This window comes from Hippoglossus stenolepis, chromosome 19 (assembly GCF_022539355.2).
Source record: "Hippoglossus stenolepis isolate QCI-W04-F060 chromosome 19, HSTE1.2, whole genome shotgun sequence".
NCBI classification, from domain to species: Eukaryota; Metazoa; Chordata; class Actinopteri; order Pleuronectiformes; family Pleuronectidae; genus Hippoglossus; species Hippoglossus stenolepis.
Window position 1 is genome coordinate 11,897,293 of NC_061501.1, and position 17,016 is coordinate 11,914,308.

A 17,016-nucleotide genomic window follows, 5' to 3' on the forward strand; every position below is an offset into this window, starting at 1 on the left:
AGATAAGATCAGAGCTTCCGTAAAAAAAAAAATTGTAAATAGGTAAAAACATTAGATGTGAAGGGGAATTCAAAGACCTTTATTTATATATATTTCTTTAGTTGTACTTTTTCACCTGTTCCCTGTCTTGGAACAAGCAGTGTTTTGTCCTGCGCTGGGGAGTAACCTGACTCTGCCAGAGAAACTGAGTCCATGTTGCGCAGCAGCCAAACATCCTACCTGTCCCTTCAGTCGCTGCCTCTATCAACACAGTCATGTTTTGTGGGCCGTTGCAGTGGCCTTGAAGGCTAAATACACAAATGATGTTTGTCTGGTCTTGCTCTGATGTTTTGCAAGGTCAGCTCTCCTACACAGATCTTACATTCCTCTACACACTTCGGGAGTGTAATGGGTGAGGCTTCATTGAAGGAGTTTAGGTCTGTGTGGTAAGGACTTAAAGGGAAATTACACCCCAAATCTGAATTTGATGCTCTGGTGATTTGTGACTTGTTTACCTGGGAAGTGGAACATTTCGACTTGAGGTTTAGACTCAAAGTGCTATCATCATCGGGTGACACACCTTTGTGCATTGTAAATCAATTATTCACTCATGGTTACTTAGTCTCATATAGTCGGCTATTTAAGTAGTTGTTCTATTGTTCGAAATGTGTTCAGATACAGCATCAGAAAATGCCTCTGATACTGCTGAAAATGCAGAGTAGGCATCGGAGAGTATACGAGTGTATGTACCGATCGGATACCACGTCTTGAAAGTACATCAGTTTCACCCAGATAAAACTGCAGTTTTCTTTTCCAGGAAATCCCTTCTTCGGTGAAGAAGTAAACAAAGTCAAGATATCAGAATCAGTATCGTAAAGAGAAAAATGGTATCAGAACATCTCTATTATAGGTTGTACTTCTACTTTAACAAGCAAAATTGGTCACTCAGTCTGTGGTTGTGGGTGTTTTCAGGTTAGGTCAGGTAAAACCTTTTACCATCACAGTTGAGCTCAGCCATACATTCAAATATATACGAAATGAGAATCTTTGCAATGAGCGCAGCAGTAGTACATAAGTAGTGCATATAAAACCGAGTGGTTGACCCAGTATACTGAGTGACTTACATAATCCTCTCTAGCTCTTGGGGCTCTGAGACGTCTCAGAGAGCGTGCCTGTACCAGAGTCTCTTTTTGGCTGTCACTCACTGTCTCTCTGTTGTAGAGGTTTGAATTATTCCTTGTATAGCAGTCACTTTTATGTAGTCCTTTTTGTGTTGTTGTTGAGCTGGTAGTGAATCAATGCATGTTTGTTATGCATATAGGAAAGAGGTGAAAGGTTCTAGCTAGGCTACATTTGCTGGACAGTCCACCCTCATCAACTGACGGGACTATGACCAAACTTTTTCTCAAAGATGTTCCATCCAGTTAATATCACACTGATCTTTTCAGCAAGTTTGGTTTTAGTTTGTTATTTGACCTCGAAAATGCGGCACCACACCACGATTACTATTGTGCAGACTCCCAATGACGTCACCAGCTCAAGATGGCAGCCCTCAGATATTCTAGCTTCACTTTGGTACAACGAGAGAAAGTGGACACGTGTCGTCCATCTTTATTTACGGTCTATGTTTCTCACACACTCCGAACTGTCACGGAGGCAGGATCCTATTATCTTTAGATCTCACCGTCATCGTCTTTGAGAGGAGCTGTCTGATACCAAGGATCAGAACGAGCGTAAGACTGACAGTTAACTCAATAGCCTCTTTTATATAAGACAGCCTGTTATATTGCCTTTAGGAAGATCCCTTTTTATGTTGCCTTTGCTTGTTTCCACTGAACCATACAAAGCTGGCATAGTGCTGCCCCCGTCTGTGATTTTAAGATAGCATGCTGCCGTTCCAGAATCAGAGGTGTGACGAGCATCTTTTATGAAGAACAGCGAGGTGGAATAAAGGTGCCACATTCCCACCTTTTACAGGCTGTATAAAAGGGGCTGATATATCGATGGCCCACAGGCTGTATCTGCCCAGCGCAGGCTTTAATTCATTGTTATGATCCCAAAGTGCTAGCCCCATAAGATGCTGTCCTCGCGGATGGTCCACTTGTTTTCAAACCCAGCTGGTCCTCTCCGACGTGAACATTTCATATGGCTTCGCTGCTGCTGAGAAAGTCATAGTGTGAATGTAACAAGCTAAATCAGGGGACTCTGTACAAGCTAAAGAGGAGGGAGAACTTGTTTCCAAGCTCGGAGCCACTCGAGGGGTGGAGTCCCGCTGAGCATGTTTCTCATTATCTCTCCCCTCGTGGTGCCTGATCCTGGGGTCAGCTGCAGAGGTTACTGCAACCTTGAAACCTGTTGCAGCTGCAGTCTTGACGCCTCCTTTCAAAAATTCAAGGAAGGCATTTTTTTTGCCTGCAGGTGGATATTCTTCTTACATATTGGAGGCAGCAACTCTGTTTTTTTCCTTGTCACGGAACACTGATGATAAATTTGTTCAACACCTGTAGCTGTAGCTGAACTTCAGGGACCTGTATGTTGTAGTGTGGTGAGAGTAATGTATATACAGTATATAGTGTTATAATGACATTCTACTCAGACTCCCTGGACTTACTGAAAGTGACATATAGTTTTCACCCTGGTCTGAAAATCTAGATGCACAATATGATGATCTGGGTATTAACTATTGAACAGTTATGGGTAATGTGGACAAACTAATTCTTTGTAAATGTTATTGTATTGTCTCTGTCAATATATGACCTTAAAATCACATATAAATAAATCTAAGTTTGTTGACACAGAGCTACATGGGCACTTCTTTAAATACATCTTCATTGCTACCTGATAAAATATATTACATAGTAGCATTGCCTTCCTGTTGTGGTCCAGTAACTCTTTAGAAAACAACCACTGGGCCCTTCAGCTCATTAGTTGCCTCATTTTCTTCATCAGGAACTTGTTTACTTTTGCTGGGTCCCACTGGGTAGGTAAGATACAGTTCGCTCGTCTGAGTCGATTCAGGTTTTATAAGGGGATACATGAGAGTAGGGTAAATTATGAATGTAATGCCAGAATTTTTTGCCAGATTTTTTTCTTCTTCTTCTTTTGAGCTAGAGTTATGTTGTCAATTGTTAGCTCGCTCTGAGGTATTGACAGTTTGAGTAGCTGTGGTGCATTCCTGATGGTCTGAGGGGCTTGACATGCATTAAATCTGAATGCTTTGCAACAAGAGCTGGTTATGAGAGAGGAATTTACAATACACCAGGAGCAAGCAGCGACTGACTCTGGGCGTACAACAATTGTATGTTTGATTGTTGGCAAGATTACACAAAAACAACAGTTTTCCATGAAACTTGGAGTAAGGATGCAGCATGGGTCAGGGAAGAACTCATTAGAATTAGGTGTGGATCCAGAATTTTTTTAACATTGCGAAATAGGACTTTTATTAACATTTTCACTGTTTTCCCAGGGAGTAATTCATGGATCTTGATGAAAAGAAATCTGGCATATTTAGGGAACTGATATCAATGAGTGTGTGAGATTTGGTGCAGCTTGTTTGAAATTAAGGGGACTGTAGCTCTACTGAGTGCCATTCCACTTTTAAAGTGTAAAGCAGTTGTTGTTGTCATACACCTTTTTTTTTAAATATATATATAAACTTTTATATATACTCTAGCTCCTAAACTTGTATCTAAATATTCTAATTTCAATAATTCAAAGGCAAAAGATGTCACAGATGATTTGTCGTCTTAGTTAAATTCAGAGAATTACAAAAAGAAATCTCAAAGATCTGTGTGAATCAGTAGTTTCATTAAATTAGGCTAAACTCGAGATGCAGATTCTTTCACCCACCATCTATTAAATTCTTATTCCCCTAACTTTAAGCACAAGCACAAACCATATTGTTTGACAGGTTTAACTACAGCTGCCACCTCCACGCATTTGTGGCATAACTGTAGCAAAAATATTCTCTCATCCAAGGTCAAAAGTACCTTGAGTAAAATCTGTTTACACAGACATGATCAACAAGCTGTTCTTTTGCACCAAACTCAAGGCCACTGCTTGCATGGGCCACCTTTTCATTTAGAGTTGACAAACCTGGCAGAGAAACTAACGGGACAAATGCACCTCTCATCGTGAACACATGCTGCTCCATGATAAGCGGCACCATAGCCACCACATGCTCACCCATGATAAGCACCAGGCTATAAATGGTCCCAGTTTTAATTAAGGTTTTTTACCACGACTCCCCAAACACCCATACAGCTCATCCAAAATATGAAGAGTACAGGAGATGAGCGCTGGCTGTACTTTTACTGAATAATGAAAGTCTTCCTGATTTGTGTACCTGTCAACTTTTTTTTTGCCACTATGCTTCATATTCCTGACAGAAATGTATCAGTCCACAAGATGAATTCTGATTTCCATTCAGCAGAGGCACTCCAGGTAGCCTGCTGATGAAAGTGGCAGCACTGCTGGAGATGAGAAAGCGTAAATGATGGAGGAGATGGCAGCTGCATTTTTATTTGACTTTATTTGTCATGGTGCAGTAAATGTTAATGGCACTAAATGATTTACCCTAAGGTTGTTATACTGTCTGACTGCAAACTGATATCAGATATATGTGCATGTGTGCATGTTCAAATTCCCTGATCCATACTTTGATCCAAAGCTGAACCACGAACAAAGGAAGTGAGATAACAACTCGTCAAGTAGACTTGTTTTGTGGCCGTATCAAAAACCTAAGGACAGAACCCAACCATTAGGATTTTGGGCGGCTTTAGCCAAGTATTTTGGATAAATTTCCCATACGATAATAACTGCCAATATATATATATATATATATTAATAACAATTTGTCAGTAATTCCTAAGCCCTTGTGTAAATTCATACATGATATTTAACCCAACTTTTTTTAAATAACCACAAATGAAAAAACATAAATAAAATATATACAATGTATATATAATATATATATAGAACTTTAATACAAAAAAATGTGTTCCTATGTTAAACATAAATGTACATCTTTTCTGTATATATTTTCTGCTTATTGGCAAACAAGCTGCAAACGACGGTAAAGGTGATTACCGATGTGCATATTCATGTCAATATTTTTTATAATCTTAAGTTTTAGCACTAGTTGTCTCATGCAGTCGGATGGAACAGGGCAAGAAGTCCTAGATTTTTAATATGTTAAAATTCACATTAATATGTTGAGATAAACTCTTTCGCAATCAACTCTACTGCTTCATTTCCCTGAAGTAAAGGGAGAGATGAGATAGGGTGAGGCCACGTGCCAGGTTTCTGTCTCCTTTGTCCCCTCCAGACGAAGTGCAGACGCTTAAGCTGCCTGTAACCCCAAAGGTTGACTGCTGTATAGATAATGAGCAGTGGATAGTCAACGTGGAAGCACCAGTACTTGCTCTGAAAGCATAAATAATCCTTTTGTCTATATGAAGAAGATACTTCAGATGTTAGAAGAGCCTATTTTTTTTTACCCTTAAACTTTATAAATTTTCTTCTTTTTTATGGTTCTTTATATATTTTTGTGAACTGATACCTCCTTACATAATACATGATTGTTCTCCACTGATGCCTCCTGGTCCTGGGACAGGTGATTAATTAATTATACCGCAAACGGATCTCTCTCTCTCTCTCTCTCTCTCTCTCTCTCTCTCTCTCTCTCTCTCTCTCTCTCTCTCTCTCTCTCTCAATCTCTCTCTCTCAATCTCCATTCTCTCTATATTGTGTGATAACAATTGTGCTTCAGATGACTCAGCTGCTCTTGAAATAACACTATTTAATTCATTATTTAAACCAGCCTTCTCATGAAGGAAAAGCAACATCTTGTAGATTGGTTAGCAAACACGGCTAGCCTGCCTTCCACATCCTGTACACACATTTAACAGCAGGTTCTTCCAAATGTCAGGTGATAAATTGCTAATAGTACAAAAGGGTAAAAATGTCGTAGGCACTACAGGGCTATGATGTGCTCCAGTTCACCAGCTCTCCAATGTCACTGTGAAGGGAAATGCACCGCCAGAGGCTTGAAACTCAGAATCGGTTTCACAAATGTGATCCTGCTTTTAAAACATGGATTGTTGTATTTACCTTTGCCATTGAGGTCATGATTTCACCCCTGTCCGTTTGTTTGTTGTTTTGTTTTGAAGCAAGATTACACAAAAAAAACGACTGAACGAATTACAACAAAACTTAGTGAGAGGATCAGGGTCAGGAAAGAACACATTGCAATTTGTTGCGGATCAATAGCTCAGCGGCATTCAGGAATTTCACCGTTTTCTCAGGGAAGAATCCATGGATCTTGATTTTCATTTCACTAAACTAAATAGAGATGGAATTTCTGTTTGTCTGAAAGAAAAGTGAAGAAGTGAGATGGCTGTGAAAACCTCATGTAGCCTCACATGGAGTTTTTACTTCATCGTGGCTTCCCGCTAAACATGCAGGGACCTAATCGTCAGCAGGTATGATGAGAAAGGTCACTGTGAATGAATTTAGGAGGATGCAGTTCTCAGTACACATATTTATCCTCCATTGATTTGCTATTAATCTCCAGCTTGCGCAGCACGGTGCTGCACAGTAATAATAACCCAATTTCAGAGGTCTGAAGGTACAATAGAGTCGGAGTGGAGAAGTGCTAAATCATGTATCCAGAGTGGAATTATTAAAGATGAATTCATTTAAATAACAAAGCCCACAGTGATGAAGGCCTAGCGGAGGCCATACTCTTTGTGACTTTTTCGGCCTTGGGAGTCAGACCAGTGATTATTAGGCTTATGCAAGTGTGAGTGAGTGAGGGGGCTGAACACACACACGCACGCGTAACGTACACATACAGGCATGCGCACACACATGAACGCACACACGATTAGGTAGCCCAGACAACCTCTGGCAGTGTTTCCTTCTTCCCCTCCAAATGTAATTACTGCTGTGCAACCTTTCCTTTCAGCCTGCACAATGGAAATGTCATGGGTCCGAATTTTCTCAGGCTCTCCGTGGTGGAGGCCCCTGTGTTTGTTAGGAGGTGGAGGTGGACACCCACGCACTGATTCATCCATAGATTAGCCTATTTTAGCAGTGTGACGCTACAATGATTATATTATTATGCCTGTTGACATGATTTTATTGAAAGATACTCTCACAACGCTATTTCATGCTCAATGAATCCACCAGAGATGCTACACTATAATGTTGTCAGTCTAGATAATGGAGTCAATCTTTGACTCTGTAAGGAGATCAAACTTAGATCATCACAAAGTCAACATTTATGTCAATCGGAGTCCTGAGGCTCTTTCTTGTGTGTCCTCAGTTTATTTCTCTCATCCTCTCCTGCTAAAGTCATGCCGTCAGTGGTCCACATCTGGAGACCCACAGTCACTGGGACCACAAGCAATCTGGCGCTGGATTGAATTTTAGCTGATCGCTGCGTACAGATTGCTTCGTGCCATCCGCTGGTTTCATGCCAGATGCAGATGGGCTCTAGAGGCTCTTTGAAATGGAAATGGCAATGGCACTGCAGGATGGGGGGGTTTACCCTTTCTCTCAGTCTCCAGTTCCTTGCTCAGGTGATGACTCAGACTGAGTCAGAGACTGACCTCTAACCTCTTGTGTGTGTGTTTTTGTGTGTCTTTGTAGAGATTGCTGGAAACACAATAGAAAGGAGTGTTATTTAGGATGCATTGAAATATCTAAACCCTTCGTTCCCTCTCTCTTTCCATTCGTCCATCCTTCTATGCTGCACGGTTTTAATATATAAAAACTAACTGGTCCCATTACAGTGTTATAATCACACCTTACCAGCATTCTGTCAGGGTGCAAAATGTACACACCAACTGGTTGAGAGACAGGTTTATGCAGCTGATTTGTTTTTGGAAACCAGCATCGTCGTCTTTGTCCCCACTTTCTCTCACATTCTCCCTTTTCCCTCCTCACTCTTTGTCTGAACTCGCTGTCACTTCTCAGCGATGCTGTTTTCTTGCTGCTAGTCCTGTGACGTACTGTCTCCAGAGAGCCGTGTGTTTATCTCTCTCCCTCTCGCCGGCAGAGCAGCCGTGTGCAAGCTCTGCTGTGTCTTAATTGATGAAATGTAAGAGCTCTCACGAGAAATTGGGTGTGTTTGCATGTGTTAGAAACGAGTGCGCACGCGTTTGATTGTGATTCGATGTGTGAACATCTTGCTGGCAGAATGTCTCCTTATTGAATTAGTGTTGATCCAATGGCTTTAGTCAGCAAGAATATTTGGTCCAGGTGGGTGCAGCATCCTAGGCTTGTCATAGCATGGCTCTACCTGCAGCTCACACTGTTGCAGTTTACACTAAATGATGATGGCAATCATAGGAGCCTACTGGAGTCAGTGGATCAGATTCAGGACAGTTCTTTGTTTGGCATTAAGCAACAACTCTATTTTTCCTTCTAACCTTTAAATTGATATGGAAATAAGTGTTGATCACCTTTTGTATAGTAGTCATTATTATTATTTTCAACCTCTTCCTGAAACATATACACTCCTTGTTTTATACACAACAGGTGTTAAAGGTGCTACAATGCCACTATAATCCCCAGCAGACTGTCTAATTGGCTAGGAGTGTGTTTTTCCTTACCATCATACATTGTTTATCCCGGAGTTTGAAGCACAGACAGGCAAAGCCATGGGTAAAGCAAATATATGACGCAATTAAAAGGTGACATTGAACATTGCTGGAAACATTTTGGATAATGTAAGGACACAAGGCAACAAAATAAATAAACATAATTCCAGTTGCTTTTTGACATTTTAATGAATTGTTACTTTTTACATCTTATAAAAACAATAAAGACATCTGTGATGCAGCCTACATTTCCTTAAGGGCATTGGGCAGTTAAGTGTATCTTACCAAATTAGATTGTGGCAGAGCACTCAGAAGATATAAGATGATAAACTGTATCATTCCAGTGTTTAGGTTACAATGGTCGCAATCCTCACTATGTGCACATTACATTTGCTTAATGCACTGCTGTGTGACACACATGTACATGAACCCAGACACGCCCAGGGAGGGGAGCGGGCCTGCGATTCCAGTGTTCATGATTCTGGCGAGCTGAGGTCCCTGTGGCGAACACTCCCATTAGGGTGCTATATGCAGCTGCCAGTTGAGGAATGCTTTGTCACGTCATTTGGGCATGGTGGCATCCAGGAGGAAGACGCAGGCACAAGTTAAGCCTGCAAGCAGTGAGAGACGGGGGGGAAGGCTGTTTTGTTGATCTGAGTTACTCTGAAAGCCTCTCAGCTTGTAGGTGTTAATGGATGTTGTATTTTCTAAAATGAATCATGTGTTGTAGCTGAACTGAAATAGCTCACATAGTAAAGTCTAAGTCTCTATAGTGTTTATTTATTCAGCGAAAACTTTAATGAATATGCATGCACATCTTTTAGCAACACTATTTACATTCATCCAGATACACAAACACATGTTTGAGCCATCAGAGTGTAAACTGCAATTCTTCAGGGATTTTGGTAGTAGCTGCTCTCCTGTGGTCAGACAAGTAAAAGGGATTGTGTGTGTGTGTGTGTGTGTGTGTGTGTGTGTGTGTGTGTGTGTGTGTGTGTGTGTGTGTGTGTGTGTGTGTGTGTGTGTGTGTGTGTGTGTGTGTGTGTGTGTGTGTGTGTGTGTGTGTGTGTGTGTGTGTGTGTGTGTGTCGCTGCTACAAACTTGCTTCTATCCTTATTCCTTTGGATCAGGGTTCCCAAATATGACCCTTCACTGATTCATCAGCCTCAGTCTTTTACAGCTGCATATTTGCATGCTAACAGGCTCACTACGCCATTGTACGGCCGATGTTTAAGCCATGATCAGATTTGCTGTAGCTCAGTGTAAGTGTGATTGAAGGGATCCCTGATAAGCCCCTTTGACACAGGTTTTATATGAAGCACCGCCAAAACCTGTCTCTGCTCTTTGTCAAGTTCACTGATTGAGTGAGATGTCGCTGTCTCTCTGTCTAGATCAGGCTGTTTATCCCACCATCACAGTCAGACACTGTCATCTGAAGCTGTGAAGTTGTGATGCCTTTTCATCTCAGAATCATAGCTTCCTATCTCCTAGGAGTCTGTGTAGAACTCGCATAGCGTACAGTCTGACACACATGTGTACCTGTAGAAGTAAGCTGTGCTCATTTGGTTGTTTTGCGTGAGCCGACTTCAGGCTGAGGTTCTGATGCTTGTGATGTCGTCAACATCTCATGTATTTTTCACACGCGGCCTTGTGCTGTTGGTGTCCTATATCAGCCTTTGCTACACTGAGGCTCCAAGGCTATTGTGTTAACTTTAATAAGTCTGCAGCCAAGGCGGCTGGACAGGGATGTTTGTGCAGAGTTGTCTTCACTTGACATTGATAGATGCAATAATAAATACGACTCTATGGAGGATTTGTTTCATGGTTAGCAGCGACTTACATAGTTGTCATGTTCTGTAGATTGTAGCTGTGGTTGTAGGGCTGGATGTTTTCTAAATTATTTTTTTTATTACCCTATGTAGAGTACAAAGGTTGTTAATATTGTAGGTGCTACAGTATCATATGCCACGGGGGGAAGTACCTGACTGGAAAGTGAGTGTGCGTCCGGCTGTATTCATGCATATCCATTTTGTGCTCTTGCTAGCTCACGGAAATCTTCCCCTCCCCTCCCTCGCCTTTATCCAGGCTCGGAGACCGCACTCACTCCAGAGCTGAGTGCAGAAATGATTAACCAGTTTGTGACTGACCCTCTCCACAGCTCAGAGGCAGCTTTAGGGGGCCCTTGGGTAGATGACAACCCCTGGGTGTATGGGATTCCATACAAACTGAAACCAGAGTAAAAGGCTCACACTTTAAGTATCTGGAGTGACTCTGGTCAGGGCTGGAGGGGTTAGCTGGTCTTTGTGGACTCACAGCTCATCTGCAGACATAGCTCTATACAATATTACACCAGAGAAATGGGAAATTTCTACATGTGTTAGACCCAAATGCAGGCCTGAAATGTCTGTCTCCAATGGGGATTTGGCACCCGGACATTAATGCTCATTAACGTCTTACTGTCATCTAGTGTAAGGATCTGGGTCAAAGTCAGGGTAAGAGGAAAAAGTATCTTGATGATGAGGAGAACTGTTTGAGATTCAGGGCTTAGCAGGCTGCTCTCAAACATTATGTCGCTCTGTGTTGCGGTCTGGTCTGGGCTACAGCTCACACGAGAGCAGGATGGCTCCCTCTAATGTATCTGGTCAGGGAAATAGGTGTGTCATGTGTGCCACTTCCTCACTGGTGTTTAGTGAAGGCAGTATTAGAGTGTTTGAGAGTTTTTAAGAGCAGCATCCTGAGGGGCAGTAAATGCAGCTGTAATCCTGCTCTCATCTGCTGAAGCACCAACTCAGCAATAATGTATAGCGGAAATCAATCTTGTAGTTCAATACTAAGTTTTATTGAATATATAAAATAAAAAATGATATATATATATATATAAGATGGTGTGATTTATTCGCATTGCAATGCAAGGCATATCCCAGACAAGTCAGGTTGTTTCTAATACCTATGCTATATATGCTGGATTTTCTGTTGAATTTTTTTCTCTCGTTGAGTCATGTTTCACGTAATGAACGTGCTTGAAACTGAATCTGTCTTGCCGTCGTTGCATCTTGCATGATATGAAGAAGAAGAAATTGCAGACAAAAGCCAGACCTTAGTGGGTATCAGTGGTTTTTTCTGACTAGTGGAAAATGGGCTTTATATGATCAACTTTTAATTTTGCAGTGGTAAAGTATTTCAGCTTATTTGAAAATATGCTGTGTTTCACATTTTCAAACTGACACTAGTTGATTCTCCAAAACCCTTCAAAACCCTGGTCCTATTTTCATGTGGACTCGTTAGATTGAAAAGTGGTGGGCCATTTGGTTTCATCTGCATCACTGTCGTCCTGTGTGGAGGAGGCTTCACCCCCTCCACCGAGCTAACGCTGCTGCTGGTTCTGCTGTTCTCTTCTTTGATCAGACCCAGGCCCTGGGACAAATCAGGACACAGAACACGGCAACTTCAAGGTCGGCAGTGTTCAGTATGAGAGAGGAGGTGGAGGGACTCGGTTAATAAGTGACCAAAGACTGCCATTTCCTGGTTCATGGTAACATATACAGGAAGTAGAAAACAGTATGTTTCACAAAGTATTTAAAAAAAGCAAACTTGACAGTTGCTTGGATTACATGTACACATGCTACGTCAGAACTTGGCACTTTGACATTGTTTTTATTTCTTATAGTGTTTTATTTAACCATCTAGTGTTGCTCTATGGCAACAGTTACTTTATCTCAGTTTGACTGAAAGGCCGTTATAAAGAATCCATGTTTGGTTTTAAAAAGAACTTCCTTTACTTTAATAGAACAAATACACATGTCAGCACATGACCAGAAAATCCTGTTTGCATCTCGTTTTGTGAAACTGGAGACATCATGACCTGAGGGCCCCCAAAATTGACTAAGAATCAGGCAAAATATTTTCAAGAAAAAAATGAAAGACTTTCTGGGGTAAGGTAACGTTTCATTTTCAGCATCAAAACCAGTAAAGATGTGTTGAGGTTTTTGTAAAATGTTAAAATTAATTTGTTGCCATATGGCAGCCAAATGCAAATATGGAAGTGACCTGTGTGCATTCAACCGATTGAAATGTAACTGACTTGCATAGCACAAGGCTATACTCTGAGACTGTTTACAACTTTCAATCACATTTAAAGGGTCAAAAAAACATTGTTTTTATGTACTCTTTTTTAATTTAAGACATTTTGTGACCATATCATTATCTGGATTGTAAATTACTCCAGGGGAAATCATGGTTTTAACTGACAAATATTCCCATATCCTATGTCAATTATACGTTGGGGCACTTTTGTGTACATTTCTAGTAAAACAGCCCACAAAGTTTTCTCAATATCCTATGCCTTGGAATTATTCAGGCAGCTATTTTTGGACACTTGACAGACTGTGATCAGCCATTTTTGATGAAGATATCAAATCTGAGTTGGTGAAAATGAGATGCATATTAATAAATAACAGTTAAGGTTTGTGTGTGTGTGTTTTTAAGCTCCACTCAGCTATCTGCGCCGGCTTTCTTGTGTGTGTGTGTGTGTGTGTGTGTGTGTGTGTGTGTGTGTGTGTGTGTGTGTGTGTGTGTGTGTGTGTGTGTGTGTGTGTGTGTGTGTGTGTGTGTGTGTGTGTGTGTGTGTGTGTGTTTGTGTGTGTGTGTGTTGAAACCGGCAGCCGACAGATCAGTCGCGAATCGGCAGCTTTAATCTGTGGCTCGTTTCAGTTCAGTCCCAGGAGAACCCAGCACTTATATATACAGCTACTCTTTCTAATCATCAACATCACCACCGCTCACCAATGCTACAGCTTCACTATTCAAATCCTAGCTTGATAATTCCTCACATAAGCCCCTTGACACACAAAGCTATTTACCTCATAGTTACTCACACAGTCCCCATGTCTCCCATCAAACTGTCTTCCTATGTGACGCTGCCCGTCCTCTTGTTTGACTTAACCTGACTTAACCTGATCACCCTCATAGAGCAGGACAGAGACACGCAGCCTAGTCATTCCCTGTAACATGCACTGCAGTGTGATATTACACTGATCTTCTTTTGGTTACAGCACAGGGATATTGGGTTTTTGGTATTCCACCACAGACTTTAAAAGTTTGGACTATATTGCTGAATAACTTTCAAGAATCTTAAAGTTTGAAGGGAAAATACAAGGCACAAGCAGAGAGCAAAAGGATTATATGATTGATTGAATGATTTTCATTCAAGGAGGTTACGTTTACACCCCCGTCTGTGTGTTTATTGGTTGATTTGATTACCATGGATCTTGGTTGAGTGATGCATTATGGGTCCGGATGGAATCCATTACATTTTGGTGTGGAGCCCGATCACAGGGTGGATCCAGAAATTTTTTTCATTTTCCAGAACATTGCAAGATATGTTGTTTTTGGGGGGGGCATTTTCAGTGATTTACTAGGCATGTTTAGAGGACTGTTATTTCGGGTGTGTGAAACTTAGTGGAGATTGGTGGAGGTATGTGCTCTGCTCAAGTTTCATTCAAGTTAATTAGTTATATGTCAAGAAAAAATATGTGCTGGGTTCAGCTTCGTAAATTTGTTGTTGATTGTTTTTCTGTTTCATGTTGTTATATATCTAATACCTGTTGGTCAATTGTGACTGAATTTATTTAACAGATGTGTGACAGATGTATAAATTACCATTAGGCGGTTTTATATCAAAAAACAAACTTGGTTTCGCTTCTTATATGACTGTTTCCTTCGCGTCGCTCATCGGTCGTGCTATAAAACATGGTTCAAACCGGCCTTAATTTAATTCCACGGAGTGTTAAGTGCTAAATATTCTAGACAAGTGGATTTCTTTGAAAGGACTGTTCGCCTTCAAGCAATAAAATAATTGAGCTGTCATCGCATTAGTGGGGTTCTTCCCAAGCATCGCAGGCTGGTGCAATTCTGTGAGGACTCCGCCGATTGCCACTGTGTTTTGAAAAGCTTCCTCACTGAAGGCTCCCTTTTAATGTCTGGTACCAATTGGCTTCTCGTTCGCTGCTCTATTTCCATCTCTCTTTCCCCCGCATCCCTCCTACTGTGTGTCTCTCTGTCTGTCTCTCTCTCTCTCTGTTTTTTCTTTCTGCTTTTCTGTGCCAGCGCTCAGCGAGTTCATACAACTGCTTTCATGCCAGGAGATCTGGGAAATAAACACAAATGTTGGCCTGTCTCACGGACGCTGTATCGAGTTAATAATGGCTACATTTTTTTGGGGACGGCGCGGCAGCTAAGGCGGTTTATTATGAGGGCCCTTTGGCACTTAACGGCAGGACATAAACAAAACCATCACTATGACAACACAAGGACATTCACGCAAAAAGAGAAAACGTGCCGAACTGTGAATGCATTTTTTAATCTTAATCAAGCACGTCTGAGAATTCACTCCATTCCAGCACGTTGAATACAAAAAATGTCCAATTATATGTGTGTTACATGAAGTGTTAGCACAGTACTGTATATGGTAGAATCTACAGGGAGGGACATTGGTGGCTGCATGCACACACAACTTTGGCGATTTCTTCCTGATCTGACGTGCATAAACATAACACATAAGTTGTGCGTTTTGGAGTTAAAAAATAAATAAAACCGCCCCTCATAAATAAATCCAATGCTGTGTGCTGCCAGGCCTGATATGTGCTCTGCTCCCCATGGAGTCATTAGCTGAGTAAAATACTGCAGGATTTACATTCCCCCACGGTTCATACTTGACTAATTTAACATCTTTTCCCTTTCTCTTTCTGTTTCAGAGGAAATCAAAGAAGAGTCAGAGAAATTAAGGTAAGCAGCTGATCAATTATTTAAACGTGATATGGGTAATTTCATGGGTTTGTCTCTGTTTTTGCACATTCAGGCTAAAATTCAAGGCCCAACTGCAAATCTCTCCTTTGGTCAGACTAGTAAATGGGATTAGAACAGTGTGTGTGTACGCGTTCAAGCCTCTTGTGTGTTTTTGTTTGTGTCTCTCTGCTTGGTCTGTTCCAAACAGCCCCTTGTCTTCTCATTAATGGCTTTCTTCAGCAGCCCTTGCCAGATTCTGAACTTGTTTTTGTGTGCGTGTGTGTTTGCTGTAAGCTCTGGCCAAAAGGTGGTTGGCATGTGACCATGTGGGCTTTGGAATGAAACATAGCATGAGCGTCACCTCTCCTTTTCCCTAACCTTTCTTCCTCCTGCCGTTTCATTTCCCTTTTAACATTTTCATCCCTCACTGTTTCTCCTCTCACAGATTCCCTCCCCCATTTTCACCACCCACTGTTTCTCCTTGGCTTTTCCATTTTATCCAAATTAGCGTTACCAGTAACCAACTCCATATGAATTCTACCCTCAAGGTGAGGAGTTCTACATCAAAGGTAGATCAATGTAGACACTATGTTCACATACAACTCATACAGACGCTGCTGCTTTTGGATTCAACTCCAGTATTTTAGAATTTGTACTTATTTTCACCATATGTAGTCTCACAGTCCTCTGTAGAATACACTTTTTTATATCCATCACAATAGGCCTATGTGTAATTTTATATCACTACATAGATACATACATCTATATAAGTCTGTAAAATAAATTATGTTATTAGTTCACATTGTACAGTCGATAATATTGTTAATATGACTATTGAACCTCAGGGAAATAAATAAAATATATTATTTACATTATGAAGTGAATATGATGCCCAAAAAATTTACAATTATTTTTTAATTAGACAAAAATACTTAAGTAAACTTAACTCTAACGCCATTAGAGAAGTAAAAGGAACCTTTTTATTAACGTGTGAAGTTTTCTCAGTTGTTATCGAACTATAGCTGTTCGATTTTTCCTTTAATCTTAGCACTCTCAGGCCTCCGCCCCCATCTTGGCTCAAAATAAGCTACAGCCAGCAGACGGTTAGCTTAGCTCAGCACAAAAACTGGAAATCAGTCTGGTTCTGTCCAAAGCTGCCAACATCCACCTAGAAAAACACACTTGAAGCTCAGTATCTTCTTGATTTGATTTATGCACTCCAGGTGTTATCGATCTTCTCATCTTACCACGTGAAGAAAGCAAATAAGAGGATTTAAAAACTAAGAACTCTCCTTTCCATGACAACTAAGCAAACTGCAACTATACTCATGCAGACCATGAGATACAGTGCAGTCTAGAGCTTCAGACCAAGACAGTAAATGGACCTTGAGTGCAGACGGGGTTAAAGGTTAGAATTTTGTCATCTGCTGTTTCCATCGTGAAGGATGAATCATCAAGCTCAATATTCAAGATATGATAAGATGCATCAATATTACGATCACTAAATACCAGATAATATGTACTGATACGTGATATGTTATTGATTTACAGCTGTACAAATATGTCTTCCCTTCTATGTACAGTACATGCTGCAGCAGCGAGTCAAGGACGCAGGCCGTCTGTGTTGTTTGACTAAAACCGAGATAAT

The 17,016-nt window shown here is 41.0% G+C and overlaps 1 protein-coding gene across 2 annotated transcripts in view; it reads left to right on the top strand.

The window, feature by feature from the left end:
* The window catches only part of arfgef1 (ADP-ribosylation factor guanine nucleotide-exchange factor 1 (brefeldin A-inhibited)), a 49,361-nt gene that overhangs the window by 1,572 nt on the left and 30,773 nt on the right, over positions 1 to 17,016 (top strand). For both annotated transcript variants that reach the window (XM_035142248.2, XM_035142249.2), the window contains exon 2: positions 15,338 to 15,368. In XM_035142248.2, the coding sequence (XP_034998139.1) occupies positions 15,338 to 15,368 (31 nt within the window). The remainder of the gene's footprint in view (positions 1 to 15,337; positions 15,369 to 17,016) is intronic.